This window comes from Cardiocondyla obscurior, linkage group LG24, assembly GCF_019399895.1.
Source record: "Cardiocondyla obscurior isolate alpha-2009 linkage group LG24, Cobs3.1, whole genome shotgun sequence".
In the NCBI taxonomy this organism is placed as follows: domain Eukaryota; kingdom Metazoa; phylum Arthropoda; class Insecta; order Hymenoptera; family Formicidae; genus Cardiocondyla; species Cardiocondyla obscurior.
In genome coordinates, this window is record NC_091887.1 from 2,154,353 (window position 1) to 2,170,885 (window position 16,533).

The 16,533-nt window shown below is 33.2% G+C and overlaps 4 protein-coding genes across 7 annotated transcripts; 3 read left to right on the forward strand and 1 right to left on the reverse strand.

Moving 5' to 3' along the window:
• The first annotated feature begins 69 nt into the window (after positions 1-69).
• Positions 70-8,144, forward strand: Mtdna-helicase (mitochondrial DNA helicase). Of its 2 annotated transcripts, XM_070671694.1 has the most exons (8): positions 70-159; positions 4,908-6,003; positions 6,087-6,328; positions 6,405-7,083; positions 7,192-7,436; positions 7,509-7,603; positions 7,701-7,917; positions 8,005-8,144. In XM_070671694.1, the coding sequence occupies exons 2-8, from the start codon at positions 5,748-5,750 to the stop codon at positions 8,140-8,142; spliced, it is 1,872 nt and encodes a 623-aa protein (XP_070527795.1). In that variant the 5' UTR covers positions 70-159; positions 4,908-5,747; the 3' UTR covers positions 8,143-8,144. The 2 variants fall into 2 exon arrangements, with proteins under 2 accessions (XP_070527795.1, XP_070527796.1); XM_070671695.1 differs by lacking the exon at positions 70-159 and having other exon boundaries at positions 4,849-6,003.
• On the reverse strand, positions 1,156-4,986 carry Csul (protein arginine N-methyltransferase 5). 3 transcript variants are annotated; one of them, XM_070671693.1, is made up of 12 exons: positions 4,882-4,986; positions 4,571-4,658; positions 4,311-4,429; positions 3,994-4,220; positions 3,656-3,835; positions 3,361-3,570; positions 3,071-3,285; positions 2,875-2,997; positions 2,486-2,661; positions 2,201-2,404; positions 1,938-2,122; positions 1,156-1,848 (listed from the first exon to the last, which is right to left on the reverse strand). In XM_070671693.1, exons 2-12 carry the CDS (start codon positions 4,654-4,656, stop codon positions 1,696-1,698), a joined length of 1,878 nt encoding a protein of 625 aa, XP_070527794.1. In that variant the 5' UTR covers positions 4,657-4,658; positions 4,882-4,986; the 3' UTR covers positions 1,156-1,695. The 3 variants fall into 3 exon arrangements, with proteins under 3 accessions (XP_070527794.1, XP_070527792.1, XP_070527793.1); XM_070671691.1 differs by having other exon boundaries at positions 3,352-3,570; XM_070671692.1 differs by lacking the exon at positions 4,882-4,986 and having other exon boundaries at positions 3,352-3,570; positions 4,571-4,776.
• Positions 8,145-8,750: 606 nt separating the features above from the next.
• Positions 8,751-12,131, forward strand: LOC139111428 (glycosyltransferase 25 family member). The gene is made up of 10 exons (XM_070671696.1): positions 8,751-8,950; positions 9,132-9,366; positions 9,466-9,808; positions 10,045-10,164; positions 10,257-10,446; positions 10,558-10,632; positions 10,830-10,887; positions 10,950-11,077; positions 11,260-11,460; positions 11,589-12,131. The coding sequence occupies exons 1-10, from the start codon at positions 8,751-8,753 to the stop codon at positions 11,755-11,757; spliced, it is 1,719 nt and encodes a 572-aa protein (XP_070527797.1). The 3' UTR covers positions 11,758-12,131.
• Positions 12,132-12,232: 101 nt separating this feature from the next.
• LOC139111431 (L-xylulose reductase) lies at positions 12,233-14,370 on the forward strand. The gene is made up of 4 exons (XM_070671701.1): positions 12,233-12,391; positions 13,228-13,657; positions 13,735-13,883; positions 14,086-14,370. The coding sequence occupies exons 1-4, from the start codon at positions 12,340-12,342 to the stop codon at positions 14,187-14,189; spliced, it is 735 nt and encodes a 244-aa protein (XP_070527802.1). The 5' UTR covers positions 12,233-12,339; the 3' UTR covers positions 14,190-14,370.
• The last annotated feature ends 2,163 nt before the right edge of the window (positions 14,371-16,533 follow it).

The window sequence follows — 16,533 nt, forward strand, 5'->3', positions numbered from 1 at the left end:
TAAGAGCGAAAACAAAGCCGAATAAATGAAACAAGAAGGCGAGAACGATGGCCCGGCACGTTCCTACGTTTTTTCTGCGTTATCGTTCGCTCTCTTATCTCTCTGGAATAAATTTAAACGAAACCCAACGAGTTCTGAAGTCTCACCACCAGGAATACTGTAAGTATTCTTCTTTTTTTTTTTTTCTTTCTTTCTTTTTTTTCTAATCTTCGCCGTCCACGGCCCGAAACGTTAACTTCGGTTACGCGAGTGTAGAATAAATCTCGCGTACAATTGCAAGATAAATAGCGAGTGACCTCCGGTCTTTGGGCAATCGAGTTAGTTTTATATTTCTCCTATCAACCAGCATCGTCAGAGGTTTATTTAATAACAGTCATACGCTAATGTATTTAGTACAAATTTTGTTTGTGCAAGTTTAACGTGTTTAAAAATTATATATTTAACCTGCTTCGAAACTGGATGTAAAGACGAATTTAAGAATTATTTATGTATAATCTTTTTAACTTACAACGGAGGGGAAAAAGAAGAACTATATTTTAGAGTTTCTATAAAATTATTTTATTACGTAAAAAACATTTATCTGATTGGAAATAAATATATAGAATTATTGAGATCGACGTTTCTCTCAAATCACGTGAGTTTAAAGAGAGCACATATGTGTGAGAGCGCTTTATGAATATCTTGAAATATGTTATCAAAATTTTGCCATATCAGTAACCTCAATGAATATCGATAACCTTCGACATCAGCGTCTTATTAGGATTTACACACATTTACAGTTCCAATAGCAAAAAAAAATTAATGAAGAAAATATTCGTGTATATCTTGTATATGTACGGAGAACCTCCACGATTAGAGATCGAAGTAGTAATGGAAGTCGGTCGAATTAATTTCCTTTACTTTGAATTTCTCGGCGGCTTGGACGACCGCGTGATTAAATTACCGCTTTCGTTCGTTTGCAATTGTTTATTCGATTATTAAAATACATTTCAATAACAAGAAAATATTAAGCTCATTAAACAAGCCAAGCGAGAGAACTAATCATTGTCGATTTTAAAAGGCAACAATTAGCAGCTAATTTACGCGTAACATCGATTTTTTAAGATAGGATATATGCATTCACAGTACAAGTGAAATAAACGACAAATATCGGTGTAACAGCTTTAAAAAATGAAATATAATTAATGACCGAATATACACTTAAATTTAAAGAAGCGAGAGGTGTTGAAGCACAATGTAAGATAACATACATCTGCAGTTTGTTGCCAAAACCTTATTAAATGTAAAACAACTTTCTGTAAGAAAGAATAGTAAATAACGCGCGTGAAGCTCGTACTTTGCAGTGTGTAGCAAACGTAAAAATATCATTAAAAATATTTTTAATATCATAATTTATCGCGCTCTTTAATTTATAATTTTACTAAATGTAAATATATTCTCAATGTAAGCTCCATAATTATGCCAATAAAAATCTTAATTCTACATCATTATTAAATTACGTCGAACCCTAATTTTCTTTATATTAATGTAAGTTTTCTAAATTTACAAGTTTCAAAAAAATGTTATGTAAAATAGATAATCCTTAAAAAATTTTGTTATACTATTTAATAATTGATAACCTAATTATGACATTCATATACATTATCGGATAAGTCTTAAACTAATAGGAATAATAAAAATCACAGAATTTTGACATTATAATCCGATAATGGAAGAACGTCCGGTAGAGTTGTGGATTGAGACTGGGGTGGGTTTACTGAGGCACCATTCATACCACACTTTTTTAGAACCACATCTACGCCAAAAATGAACCATTATTTCATCTGCTGCCTTTAATTGCACCGGTTCCTGTATTAAAAAACATTATTTTAACTATATTAATATTTGTATTTGACACCTACACGTTAAAGTGCAAAATACTGTTATTTTAAACATACCTTAAGTGGAAAAAAGATCGGAAACCAGCTGAACATATCTGGACTATATGTGCTAGGTTCTATGCTTATTGTGATATTTCCATATAAAATCGCTGTAAAATATCCTGAAAATCCATGTAACACACAATTCTGTTCTACTTGAAAAGTTCTAACTTCATATCTCGAATTGTCAATGATAGCAGAATCTAAAAAAACATATAAACGTATAAGAAAATAATTAAATTAAATAAATCTAATGTTTAATATAGTACTTTATACAAAACCTGTATTCGGATGACTGAATGTAAAAAGCGGTTTCGGATTTGCTATATCATATTTGTTTTGTAAGTGTACTACATATGGAGTTTCAAAGTGAGCTTGTGGATTTTTATCTTTATCTCTAAGTTGTCGAACTTCATTGTAGAGTTTGGACGATTGCACAGGAGCAATATATGAAGTGTACGATTGCGGTATGTTAATTCCACCACCTAAAACGTTTAAATAAGAAAATATATTTTACAGATTAATGCTATTAAACCAATTTACATAATTTGTTACGTTATACAAACTTTTTAGAAATTTCAGAACGTTATCTAAACATTCTGGAGACAATTCGTTATCGCCAAATGATCCGAGTAATTCGGACACGATAATATCAGCTTTTTGTGGAGGATTCCATTCTCTCATATCACACGATACTACTGTAACTTTTTCTTTCCACATATCTCTCTGAAGAGCTTGTAAACTATAAATATAAATAATTAAATAATACAAATCAGTTTTATTAATAAATATATAATTTATAATCGTATAAAACCAAAAATAATTTTAAACAAAGAGTCTTTATTTAATCGAAAACGTTATTGTTTTAACTTAAAACAATTTTTATGTTATATTTGATAAAAATCTGTATTAAAAATATTAATTTATTATTTAAGCTATTTTAAAATAATCTTACGTTATCACAGCATTTGGATTCTTCTCTACTGCATAAACTTTCACCTCTTGAAAAGCCATTTCCGCGGCATTCAGAGATGCAGTTACAAGTGGTCCTCTTCCAGCACCAACTACCATAATAATTCTAAAAATGTACAATTACATATTTTTTTACGGTTACTTTGTAACGGTACTTTGTAAATGATTCAATAACTTACAATGGCCCGTCATTATTATCATCTCCTTTTTCCGATACGATCGTTTTAACAGCTTCGTATATAGCACTTTGATACTCTTGATACTTTACAGGATCTTTCTCAAATATTTCATAAGTTTGTGACTCAAGATTATCCATTAGAGGCTGTAATGGACACTGCAGGTAGTCTTCATATCCTCGAGCAAATTTTTCTATTGTTCCATCATTTTGACATCCCTAAAAAGTTAAAACATTTTCAATATCTAACAAAATTATTATACAGGAAGTATTCATCTTTTTTACCATTTTTACCTTCCATAAATAATCGAGATAGTTATGATAATAGCTAATACTTTGGTAACGCGATGCGCCTGTTAAAATAAATTGTACTTCTAATGCAGCAAATCTTTTTACTAATATTTGATGCGCTTTACTTAGTACTGGATATCCTTTTTTGTTTGTTAGAAACAACGTCGTCGGTAAAATCAAACATCTCACTGGTTCTCCGAGCCACCTGTCGATCTTATAAATTTACATTCGATTTATTTTTACATGTGTCACATTTGTGGTATATAATTTTAATTTATAAGCTTAATCTAGAAGTTACCTCATCTTCTTCAGGCAAGTCATGACTGACAATTAATGCCACTCCTAATTTTTTATTATAATCACATATTACTCTGAAGGCATTCCACCATTCCCATGGACTTTCTTCCATTGGACATTCTTCTACTCTGTAGGAATAGCTTTGTCTAACTGGATTCTCCATAGGAATTTGCAGCCATACCTGTATTTAAAAAAATAATTCGATAATCTCAAATACAACGTTCTTATATTAAAATAATTGTTTGTAAAAATTTAAATATTAAATACATTTTTTTTCTAATCTACCAAACGTTTTAAAAAAAGTAATACTAAACTCATATAAATTTTATTGTGCATTACCTGAAAAGAACAGTTATTATGGATTATTTTTTCGGAAATAATCCTTGCAAGATTTACATTTTTATCTATCCCACATTTTAATTTAAATGTCACTCCTGATAAACCAAAATGGCCAGCTAAACTCAATTCTTGATTCAAAGCTTCTTCACTATTCTTTCTAACAACTGGATCAATAGAATCAACATTGATAAATGGTGAAAATTTACCAATTACTAAATTACTCCAATCTGTAAAATATTGTCAATTTAAATTTTAAATTCACTGTTTCATTTAAACTAGTGGTATAATTAATACAAGTATTTATGTTTAATTTATACCTGAACTAGATAAAATTAAGTCAGGCCTGGTAAATGGTCCAGGACGATATTTGGCAGCTCCAGAGATAAATTCTCTTTTATATAAGGGATGGACCAAAGGGACGCAAATAAAATCATACCTAAAACCACAAATTAAAGAAAACAAAAAAAAAAGTAAAAAAGAAAGAAATTAAAAAAAACTAAATTACATAGTATGTACGTGACAAATGATATGCGCGAGAAACGTAATACTTAAATACACGCAATTAATAACAACTTACTTAGAGTCGTGTGCATAAACTAAGCATTCACTTAAATTTACTGCACAGCAGAAATCCAACCCGCAAGAGACTGGTCGCTGATTCATCACTGCAATATATACAATTAAATTAAATACTTCTCAAAAATATCTTTAAATCGCGCGACGAAAATGTGACATTAATTTCTTGCATACACCATGCTAAAGTACAACAAAACGGAGCTATTAATGCAAAAAGTACAGGCGGCATTTAAATCGCGTTCACAATTAAACAAATCACGAGTTATCGGAAATACGATTACACTTGGAAAAGTATTTTTCTTTCACACATACCGCTTTGATTTAATATTTAATTACAGCGTGATTACACGTGCATAACGTGTACAGGGGTTATGGTTCAAAAATGTTCACGACGCTACTTTCAGTCGGCGTGGATCATGAAATGAACAAAAGACCAAAAGGACTGCAAAAAACGATGTAAAAACGATAGCGCTTCGTAGCGGGTTTCGTGAGAACTAAAATTACATAAAAGGTAGCATGGAAATACGAGTCATCGGTAAGTGAAGCCCATTGTTCGCCGTCTACATAAAGCTTCTTTGTTGCTGCTAAGCTGGATAGAATTACAATTACTTGCGCTAGTTCGGAGGTTTTTATTTTTTTTTTTCTCTGCGCGTTGTAAGAAAAGAGATATCAAGTTGCAAAAAATAAAGCCGAGTAAGTTAGAAACAGAGAGAACGCCGAGTTTTCCTTTCTACGTCCGTGCAGTTCATGGTACGATTTATAAATTGCAACGGTATGGCTTACGAGTGTGCCCATGTGCTTCACACGCCGGTTTTTTAATGTTTACCTAAGTATCGAACTGTACAAAAATGATTTATCATAAGATCAATCAACGAACATCAACTTCGACAACTTTGCATCGAATTATCGGTCTTATGTAAATTAATCAACTACAATCTGTGTGATGAACTTGTTAAATAATAGTGCCTTGGCGAGAAATTTTCTATTTATTTATTAAACATTATTTCGAATCACGATTGTACCGTGACAAATGATTTTTTAAAGAAGAAAACTTATATCGTGAATAAAAATCTGTAAGACTGACAAAATTAATCAGTCTTCCATTAATCAAAACGATATATCAATGTTGCTAAAATTAATTTCAATGTCGACAAGGCTTCGGTCAAATAAAAAGGATAATGTTTATAAAATTATTAGCACGTTCTTTGACTGTAGAAAAATATGACAAATTTTATATGTTTTGTCATCGGTTATATACGACTAGTAGTATCGTGAACGACTCGATACCTGGAGTATCATTGTCTCAGATAAAACAAATTTTGAAGCAAAAGCACGTTGTTACTGTCGACGGGCACGCGTGTATAATTATTGAGTGCCCTATATGCAACTCTGAAAAATTTAAAAAGTCCAAGGTTTTTATTAATAAAACAACAGGTAAGAAAAAAACCATATAGCAAGTTAACCACCTTTCACAGGTGAGCAAATAAATTGTTAAATTAAAATGGCTTTTATTTCAGGATATTTTGTATGTGATAAATGCAATTCTAAAGGAGAATGGAACATATTGGAGAAATTTTTGGCATTGACAAAATCAGTCCAAACAAGCGATACTCAAAAAGAACTGGAAACTTTGAGGAATGCTGTAAAGGATGAGGAAAATTACGACTTAAAATGGAATGATATAATAAAATCGAATCAACAAATTGCGAATTTGTCTTCGGAATTATATGAAAAAATTCTGAATGCATTTTCTCTTCCGGTAAAATAATTTATTTCACATAGATTTAATTGTTTATGTACATATTTTAATTATATATTAATGAAAATTGTTGCAGAAAATTTCACAAGAGAATGTCTCGCAGTTAAACGGCGTATATGCAACCACCCCATTATTATATTTTCCATTAATTGCTTTCGGTAATGTTGTGGGTTATAAAATTCTTTCGAGCGAACCAGAAATAGAACAAACTGTACCTGTTTCCAACGTTGGTGGATTTATAATTTACAAGCAAAAAGGTGCTAGAAATGATGGGACTGCAGTGGTTGTGCCAACGATACACGATTTATTAGCGATCGCGTCTCAAAATGCAGCAAATGTGATTATCTGTTTGCCATATAATTTGCAGAATTTACCGCAGCAGTTGTTACCGAATTTCGAAAACTTTAAAAAATTAATTCTGTGGTTCGGAAACGACGAACCTAGCTGGTATACGGCCAGACAATTTGCCAAGAAATTAAACGAAAAGAGATGTTATTTCGTGAGGCCAATCGATACACAACCGAGGCCAAAGCTAGCCGCCGACAAAGGGTATAATCTTAAAAGTATTTTAATGAATGCACAACCGATCTGGCATAAAAGTATTACTACCTTTGACGATCTTAGACAAGACGTATTGTGCGATTTACAAAATATAGATAAAGTCCAAGGTGTAAAGTGGAAAAGATATCCTTCTTTAAATCGAATTTTGAAGGGGCACAGAAGAGGAGAATTTACGATCTTAACTGGCCCAACTGGTAAGATAATAATAAATTATATCTAATGAAGCAAGAAAATAATTATTTTATTGTATAAAACACTGTTAATAAAATTATATTTTTATTAATTGCGTAATAAACTTTTAGGTAGCGGTAAAACTACATTTATAAGTGAATACTCGCTGGATTTAGCGATGCAAGGTGTTAATACACTGTGGGGTAGCTTTGAAATAAGAAACTCTCGCTTAGCTAGAACTATGCTGCAACAAATGGTGGAAGTGCCTCTAGAGGATAATTTGGATAAATTTAACACTTATGCAGATGCTTTTAACAAATTACCAATTTACTTTATGACTTTTCATGGTCAACAGAACGTCAAAGTCGTCATGGATGTACGTACATATAATGTTATCTATGTGTAAAACATTTAATATAATGTGACTATTTGATTTTTTTTATTTCAGGCAGTCGAACATGCGACATATGTGCACGACATAGCTCATGTAATAATCGATAATATGCAGTTTATGATGGGTGTATCAGATGAATCGAGCGATAGGTGAAATAAATGTGCTTTACGTCTAAATTGCAAAAAGAAAAAAAGTGTATTTCTATTTAAAGTATTATATTTATTCATATTAATTATTGTATTGCAGGTTCTGGCGACAGGACAAGATCATAGCGGAGTTTAGAAATTTTTCTACCAAATATAATTGTCATGTTACTTTAGTTATACATCCAAGAAAGGAGCGAGATGAAGAATTGACAACTTTATCTATTTTTGGCAGTGCCAAAGCTAGTCAAGAAGCCGATAACGTACTTATTATACAAGATAAAAGGCTAACTAGTATAAAAGGAAAAAAGTATTTACAGGTACGTATGCAGTTGTGTTAAACAATAGGTATTTCCATCGTCAATACGACGTATTACATATTAAATTCCTTCATCTTTTATTTCTAGGTTGCAAAGAATAGATACAGTGGTGACTTGGGCATAATGATTCTAGATTTTGACAAAACCAGACTCAGTTTCTCTCAAAAGAAAAAAGTGGTAAAAGTGGAAGACGTAAATAAAATAACAGACACGAAAGAGATGTGATTCTTTCGTAAAATATCAAGTTAAAATTGCCAAAATTCAACCCAAAGGTTGAAAAAGATATGTTGTAAAAATAGATGTATATTTTTCATAGCAAAAATATAGGTTTTGTACAATTTAATTTTATATACAATACAAATACATTATGTATACATATTTATATATATATATACATTATAAAAATAAATATAAAAAAATATTTTAGATGTAATTAAAATAAGTAATACTCTGACGCGCATAATTCCTTGTTTTACAGATTTGTGTTAATCATGTGTTTGCACCACGGATGTAGGGAAGACGGACCTCGCATGCCATCGGAAATATTAAGCAGCGTGAAAATCAACAGTTCTTTTTTACTCAGTTTACTCTATTAGATAACAAACATGCGGGGGATTATCCTAAATACGTTTATGATTTAAAAAAAAAAAAAAAAAAAATGGAGTCACATGATCTTTACTACTCCATACTGAATACTCCGGAAAAGACTGCCACGTGCGGGCTGTCACCGCCACCTCTCTCTCGTGTTTTATAGTGCCGTTTTTATTTCTCTCATTAAGTTATGCATAAAGATACGTGCGTAATTAAGCCCATTTATTGCTGACCGTTTTACAATGATTTTTCGAAGGTATCTGCCGATTTTCATCCTCGTTAACCTCACGTTGTTACGGGCGACGTCTGACGTGCCCGACTTGTCAACAAAATTGCCAACCGTGTTAATCTGTGTGCTGGTCAGAAACAAGGCTCACACGTTACCGTATTTCCTAAGTCTGCTGGAGCGACAGGATTACCCGAAAAATCGAATAAGCCTTTGGTGAGTAACAAGATTATAACCTTGCCTCTCGCTTCGCAATTGCATCAGCGATCGCCACTCGTTCCCTTAAGCGCGATTTTAAATTAATTTTTATCAACTTAAAGTTACCCGCCGGACACGCCGCGAGACATTTACAATTAATTATAATTAATTATAATTAAAACGTAATTAAATGTTTCAGGATACGCAGTGATAACAACATTGACAACTCGGTTGGAATATTGAACAAGTGGATCAGCACGAGGAGCGAGCTCTATCATTCGATAAACGTACACTTTGATACTTCGTCGAAGGGCTTCGAGGATGAAAGAGACGGATCAATCGCCGATTGGTCACGTCGCAGATTTATCCACGTAATGAATCTGCGAGAGGAGGCTCTTGACTATGGGCGAAAAATGTGGGCAGACTTCCTATGGGTGAGTTAAATAATTTGAGAACAATGTGAATTTTAATTCGGAAAAATGTAACACTTTCTGTAACTCTCTTTGTAACTATATAAAGAAAATTTCTTGCAGATGCTGGACGCCGATGTTTTTTTGACCAACTCGAGTGCTCTTCTCAATTTAGTACATAAGGGATATACTGTTGTGGCTCCTTTATTAAAATCAGATGGAATGTACAGCAATTTTTGGGCGGCAATGACGCCGGAATACTATTACTTGCGAACAGATCTTTACGAACCAATTTTATTTCGCGAGGAAATTGGATGTCATAACGTGCCCATGGTCCACAGCGCAGTTCTGATAGATCTGCGAACACATTCCTCTGATCGTCTCACTTATAAGACTGAAAAACTGACTGATTATGATGGACCAGTTGACGATATTATAACTTTTGCTATCGGGGCAAATAAATCAGGTAAAAGCTTAAAAAAATTAATGTATTAAATTATATAATGTTTAAAATTGTGAACAACAAATAATAGGTGACAATTTATTGTCATAATTATTATCAATTTATTGTCGATCTTTTAAAATTATTGATTTTCCTCATGGATCTATTTAACTTTTAATCGTATGTAATATTTAGTTTGATTTTGACGGTAAGAGGTTTTTATTTTAATTGCACGCAAATTGTTGTCTTTTATATTGCAGATGTGCCATTATTCATATGTAACGATCATGTTTACGGGTTTGTTATGGTGCCTTTGGAAAATGATGAGACTATCATCGAAGATATGCAACGATTGACCAATACTAAAGTAGAAATGTTAGGTAATATCGCTTTTTGGAAGTACATAAATAATATAAGTGTGCAGGTAATAGAATTAAACGTTTAATAATACATGTTTCTTTTTTTTGTGCAGCATTTAGTGATTATTTGCCATTGTCGAATGACTTGGCAGAGTTTGTGATATATCCGGAGACAGATACCCTGGGTCTAGATAATATTTACTTGATAAACCTAAAAAGAAGACCGGAAAGACGTAATAGAATGCTGAGTCTTTTTCAAGAACTCGGGATTCAAGCAGAAATTATTGACGCCGTCGACGGTAGGTAAGTTATACGTGAAAATAAACGTATTTATTCATAAGATATTTGGATGCTTTACGATTTATTTTTTAATATCTTTTGGACATGTATCCGGGTTATTATTCTCTTTTTCAGGACTTTGAATGAGAGTTTCCTAAAAAAATTGGGCGTGACACCAATGTCAGAATATTCAGATCCGTATCACAAAAGGTGAGAGTCAAAAAAAAATTTAATAAGATAATTCAGTTTAAACTCGAAAGGGGAAATTTTAATAACTAAATTTTTTATGGGCGCTCTTTAACATTTGTTCACACGAAATAATATTTATCGTATACATTAAATTATACGCTATAATTATTCTTTAAATGCTTGTAATAAATTATTATTGTTTTATTTTTTATGTGAAGACCGATGACAATGGGAGAAATTGGTTGCTTTCTCAGTCATTACAACGTATGGCAGACGGTAAGATATTTTTAAGCGAAAAGATTATATTCCTCATTTATTATTAATGAAATACATGTTAGGTGTTGAAGAATAATTACAAAAGCATTATGGTGTTAGAAGACGATGTCCGCTTCGAGCCATTTTTTCGACAGAAAATTATTAACGTTTTGGCAGAGTTGTCCGATCTCGGAATCAAGTGGGATTTAGTGTAAGTGTAAAGTTTATTATTTTCTGACTCCTTTATTTGTTATTTCATAATTTTGATTGTCTTTTGATTAACTTTCTGCAATTTAATTAATTTAAAACTATTAAACAATTATATGAGAGAAAAAGTTAAATTTAAAACTGGTACTTATATATTTATATATTAATATTTTAATATCATTTTAGGTATCTAGGGAGAAAGAGATTAGCGAAATCAGAAAGTTTTGTAGAGAGATCCAAACTCTTGGTGCGAGCGGAATACAGTTACTGGACTCTGGGTTACGTTTTATCAAAAAGCGGAGCGAAGAAACTAATCGAAGCTATGCCTCTTAAAAAATTAATTCCCGTAGACGAATTTCTTCCCATTCTTTCAAATACACACCCTGAGTATGTAAAATAATCAATATCCGTTATCAAATCGAGAAATATGTATGACTTAACGATCAATTCTATAACTTATCTCTGTTAAAACGTGACGAATCTTAATATGCATTTAATGACTTTTTTTTCGACAGAAAACAATGGGCTGCTCAATTTCCTGTTCGGGATCTAATAATTTTATCAGCAAATCCACTTTTAATTTATCCGACGCACTATACTGGTGAAGATGGACATATCAGTGACACGGAAGATTCCAAACTCGTGCATGATACTTCCACGCTTATCGATCGAAAGGAGCTATGAGAAAGAATGTGAGATAAGAAAATATTGTAATTATCTAGTCGAAGAGATTAAACGCCAATAATGTTTAAATTTAACAGTAATATAAAAAGATTTTGTAATGATTTTATATTATTAATATAGTGCCATATATTATATTTTATTGCCCTTGCGGGATACACTCTACTGCCATATATTAAAATATATTATTAATTGAATATTATTAATCGAACGTGTAGTAAATGAAATATATAAAAAAAAACTTATTTTTAAATCCTTCTCAAGTAATTTGTCACAGTACATTTCCATATCGTAACACTGACAACGCAGTATTATATAAATTTATTTTTTAATAATGCCATGTAAAAATACTGAAAATTATCAAAGCGTATCTTATTGAAATAATTATGTAAACTGTTTTTTTTATAATACTTTGTGCATATTAACGCTTCATACGTTTCATTCTCATGCGTACTAACCAGATGAGTATCAGGGAGGAGAGTAAACGTGTCAGAGATTACGTGGTAGGGATCATGTGTCAGAGATTAATGCATAAAAGGCAAACTGTAGAGCGAGTTTTTACGAGTTAGTAGTCAGCCGACAGCCATGGACATCAACTTCGAAGGAAAGCGTATCCTCGTAACCGGCGCTGGTCAAGGTACATTTCTTTTCTAATTTAATGTATAACTTCATAAATTAAAATTATGTGTACGTTATTTTCTCGCAGAAAGTATTTTTTTAATAAAAAAGAAATATTGATTTGAGATCTTTTAAGCGCATTAATTGCATCGCAACCCGATAATTGAAAGAAATTAAGAAGAAACATATGGTTACGTTTTATCTTTTCTAAATTGTTAAAATTAGAACAGAAGAAAAAGAAATTAAACTAAAATTAAATTTAATTTGTATTGATTAATTGATTGATTTAAACTTTAATTAAAATTAAACGAAAACGGTAATTAAATCGTGTACTCGTCTAAGTAATTGAAAAATTTAAAGTAAATGAGATGACGGGTTCGTCAATCCCGAGGTTTTTCGCCGCGGAGGCTCCAAAAACGCTCGCGGATTATTAGAAGTCTAGAAAGAGTAAGTTGGTAGTCGGAGCCCCGTTCCCGCCACTCGGTGACCACGCTCACCACGCCCATGACCACACCCGTGCTCCATATACCGCAGTAGTAACCATTACAAAATGGGCGTGGTCATGGGTGTGGTAAGCGTGGTCTAGGAATAGGCGGGAACGGAGCTTCGACTACCAACTTACTCTTTCTGTATTCCTAATCCTCCGCGAGCGTTTTCGAAGCCTCCGCGGCGAAAAACCTCGGGATTGACGAACCTGTCATCTCGTTTACTCCTAACCTATCAATCACTTATACGAGTACGCGATTAAATTACCGTTTTCGTTTAATTTTAATTGAGGTGTTAATAAATAAATACAATTATTGCTGTACTTTTTTTTTTCTTTTTAATTTATTTAATAACATTGCGTGTATACAGGGATTGGCAGGGATTTAGCCCTTCATCTCGCCAAATATAAAGGTCAAGTGTTCGCGATTTCGAAGACGAAGAAGAACTTGGATACCTTGGTGGCGGCCGAGCCAAAGATTCAGCCGGTTTGCGTCGATCTTCGCGATTGGGATGCGACTAGGAAGGCTGTACAAAATATCTTACCAATTGATCTTTTAGTTAACAATGCTGGTGTCGGGTACCTTACACCGTTTATGGACTCCACGGCTGAAGAATTCGACATGACTTTCGACGTCAATGTGAAGGCTGTATTTAACGTGTCGCAAGTTGTAGCGAAGAACATGATTGAGCGCAAAAAGGGTGGTAGCATCGTAAACATATCTTCGCAGGCTGGTTATGCGGCATTAAGAGATCACACCATTTATTGTGCGTCGAAGGGTGCTCTTGAGATGTTATCCAAGTAAGACAATACATTCAATTAAAACAAATACTTTTTCAAACATTTAATATTAATATCTTACATATTTTTTTTTTTAGGACAATGGCACTTGAACTGGGTCCTTACAACATAAGAGTTAATACGGTCGGTCCCACAGTCGTGATGACGGAATTGGGAAAAAAAGGCTGGAGTGATCCGCAGAGAGCTCAAACCATGATCAATAAAATTCCGCTTGGTCGATTCGCTGGTACGTGAACATGATACAAACACGAGTATTTATAATTGAAATAGATTCTCATTTTATTTTAATTAATATAAGATATAATGTAAGACTCGAATAAATTTTTATCTATAGGAATTATTTGCGACTCGTGTACTTTGTCGTTTATAAATTGAAACACTTTTAATCTTCATAAATTGCAAATATTAATTATTAAATTGTGTTGCAGAGGTCAATGAAGTGGTGGATGCTGTTGTATTTTTATTAAGCGATCGAAGTTCCATGATCAACGGCGTATGTTTGCCTGTCGATGGTGGTTTCTTAGCTGGATAAACGAACGTTCAGGATTATTAATTTTAAAACAGGATTAATTCACTATTATACAATGATGTACACGCAAATCTGTTGTTAAAATATAATTCTGGGGGGATTTACATAAAGCCGTAAGTGTTGATGATTTTGTAGGAGATAATTTACACTGTCAGATAAATCTATTAAAAATTCTTACAATGTTTATCGTGTATTTAATATTTTAATCGATGTAAGGCTCGGCGGGATTATTGAACAGGATTCAAATAACAAGATAACAGATGAAGACAGTTGAGCTTCGTTTGTTTCAGTTTAATTTAAAAAAATGTTTCGTTTCTTCCTTGTTCCACCGTCAACTAGATTTGACAAACAGGCGGCGACAGAGAAAGCCGTGAACGGGACGAGACGGCCCGCTCACATCGGCGAGCGTGTCTTTCTCTCGCAGATATATTTGAAAATATTCTACGCCGAAATACTAACGTATGTACGTATATAATTATACATATAATTCACGAGCTTTTCTTTCTTTTGCCGTAGGTGCGTTCGATCGACAAAGAACGGCGAACGCTTCTCTCTCGGCTCCTAATTTGCTTCTACAGTGAACGTAACGCGGTGAAGAAACTAAGAATATATACGACGGCAACGAAACAATGCAAATCGAATGCATCTCTTGATGACTCCGCCGCTTCGACATTTCTTTTTCTTTTATTTTATTTTTATTTTTCCATATATCGAGACGTGCTTCAAATTTATCGGGTGTCCGAAGAAGTATATCTATCGCGCGTACTTAAACACTAGATTTCAAATTCCATGAATAGTACACGGAAAAAAATATTTTTTGCTATTGTAGTCAAACTATTATTACTATTAATGCACATTTGATGTGGGAGAAAAAAATTTCGCCGTTAGAAACTAATTTTTCAAAATATTTAAATGGACAGCTAAGCGCATTACGTTAGTGGAACAAATAAAGCTTGTCCGTCGAAATACATTATTTGCTGCTGAGACAACGCAATTGTATTCCCGGCAAATGTATTTCATTATTACAGGGAGATCAGTGTCCCGCTTCGATAGCAGAGATGGAAAAATAATTCTGCCTTTACAAGATAATCAATTCGTCGATCTCGCAAATTATCTCATAATTAATTAAATTATGTTTAACGAGCTTACGTTGCTGGCCTGTAATAACGAATAAGTTTTGCTAAAAATACACGTTGTGTTAAAAAAAAAAAAGCTTATTTTTCTCCGTGTATTAGATGTACAATTATTCTCAATTTCTCCTACGTCGCATCGAATCGGTAACGTCACAGGCAAGAAAAAATTAAAAGTAATATGTAGTACGGAATGCAGATATGACGTTTGCCGCGCCGACGACAGCTAGCGATCGTGACTTTAGAGACTTTTAGATTCGTGTACGTCGAGTTTCATATGTACCGCATGTATGTACCGCGCCGGCCGGATTGCTGATGACCGATTTTCCTTCGTTCTCTCATTCCCTACCTTCGCCGCACAGGATTACATACGCTAATTAGCCGCTGTCGCCGCGGAAAACGTCATACCTGCTCTTCGGTGTACTTCCGTGAAACGTAATTTACATCCAAGTAATTACTCTTTCGTCGCTCAAGTCAAATTTGAAAATTGTTCAAAAATATTATCCTTTCCGCGTAACACCTTGCTACACATATAATTAAAATGTCAATACGAATAAAATGCTAAACGTAAGGCAAACTTAAAAAGTGTGAAACATCCGCGTGTTATGCAATCGCATTTAAGTGATACGAGCGCCCGATATATATTTTTTTAAACAGAATTACGTACGCACCGAGACGGATGATGAATTCGCTATCGCCAAAACGCATTTTTTTTCGCTCGCGATTAATAATAACCGGCTTTATCGAAACTTAAACAGAGTAACAATATATAACTGCGTTTCGTTATCTCGTCAGATACTCCTCGTCGTAATTACGCCTTTAGCCAAAACGCGAAAATATCAAATTCCCTAACAACGTAATCGTTCTAACTATCTTAATTAAGTTATTTAAGTTAATCTTAAGACAGCTTTAATTTACATTGATCTCGCAAATTATTGTAAAATTAATAAGCAGAGAGTTTCCTCGCTGTCTCGCGCTCTCGCTACCTTTTATCGCATGATAAAGTATACTTTACTAACGAACATTGTACGGATACAGCAATGATATTCCTCGTCACGAACTCAATATTAATCCTCCCTTTTTTTTTTCTTTTCTTTCTTTTTTCTTCAAATAGGATTGTACGCATATGCGAACACCGCATGCGTATAAGCATATACGTAAAGCGTGATATGAAACATGTGGTGCGGCCGGAAGATGGTTTAACTGTTCGAAACTAA

Bases quoted from the DNA above. Each gene is read 5' to 3' on its own strand.
- LOC139111428 (XM_070671696.1), top strand. From the start codon at position 8,751: ATGATTTTTCGAAGGTATCTGCCGATTTTCATCCTCGTTAACCTCACG. The intron at 9,367-9,465 runs GTGAGTTAAATA...AATTTCTTGCAG, and splicing joins TGTGGGCAGACTTCCTATGG to ATGCTGGACGCCGATGTTTT. The intron at 11,461-11,588 runs GTATGTAAAATA...TTTTTTCGACAG, and splicing joins CTTTCAAATACACACCCTGA to AAAACAATGGGCTGCTCAAT.
- Mtdna-helicase (XM_070671694.1), top strand. From the start codon at position 5,748: ATGTTTATAAAATTATTAGCACGTTCTTTGACTGTAGAAAAATATGAC. The intron at 6,329-6,404 runs GTAAAATAATTT...AAATTGTTGCAG, and splicing joins TGAATGCATTTTCTCTTCCG to AAAATTTCACAAGAGAATGT. The intron at 7,437-7,508 runs GTACGTACATAT...TTTTTATTTCAG, and splicing joins ACGTCAAAGTCGTCATGGAT to GCAGTCGAACATGCGACATA.
- Csul (XM_070671691.1), bottom strand. From the start codon at position 4,656: ATGAATCAGCGACCAGTCTCTTGCGGGTTGGATTTCTGCTGTGCAGTA. The intron at 3,836-3,993 runs GTAATGCACAAT...TTTTAAATACAG, and splicing joins ATAATAACTGTTCTTTTCAG to GTATGGCTGCAAATTCCTAT. The intron at 2,662-2,874 runs GTAAGATTATTT...TTATATTTATAG, and splicing joins AATCCAAATGCTGTGATAAC to TTTACAAGCTCTTCAGAGAG.
- LOC139111431 (XM_070671701.1), top strand. From the start codon at position 12,340: ATGGACATCAACTTCGAAGGAAAGCGTATCCTCGTAACCGGCGCTGGT. The intron at 13,658-13,734 runs GTAAGACAATAC...TTTTTTTTTTAG, and splicing joins GCTCTTGAGATGTTATCCAA to GACAATGGCACTTGAACTGG. The intron at 13,884-14,085 runs GTACGTGAACAT...ATTGTGTTGCAG, and splicing joins TCCGCTTGGTCGATTCGCTG to AGGTCAATGAAGTGGTGGAT.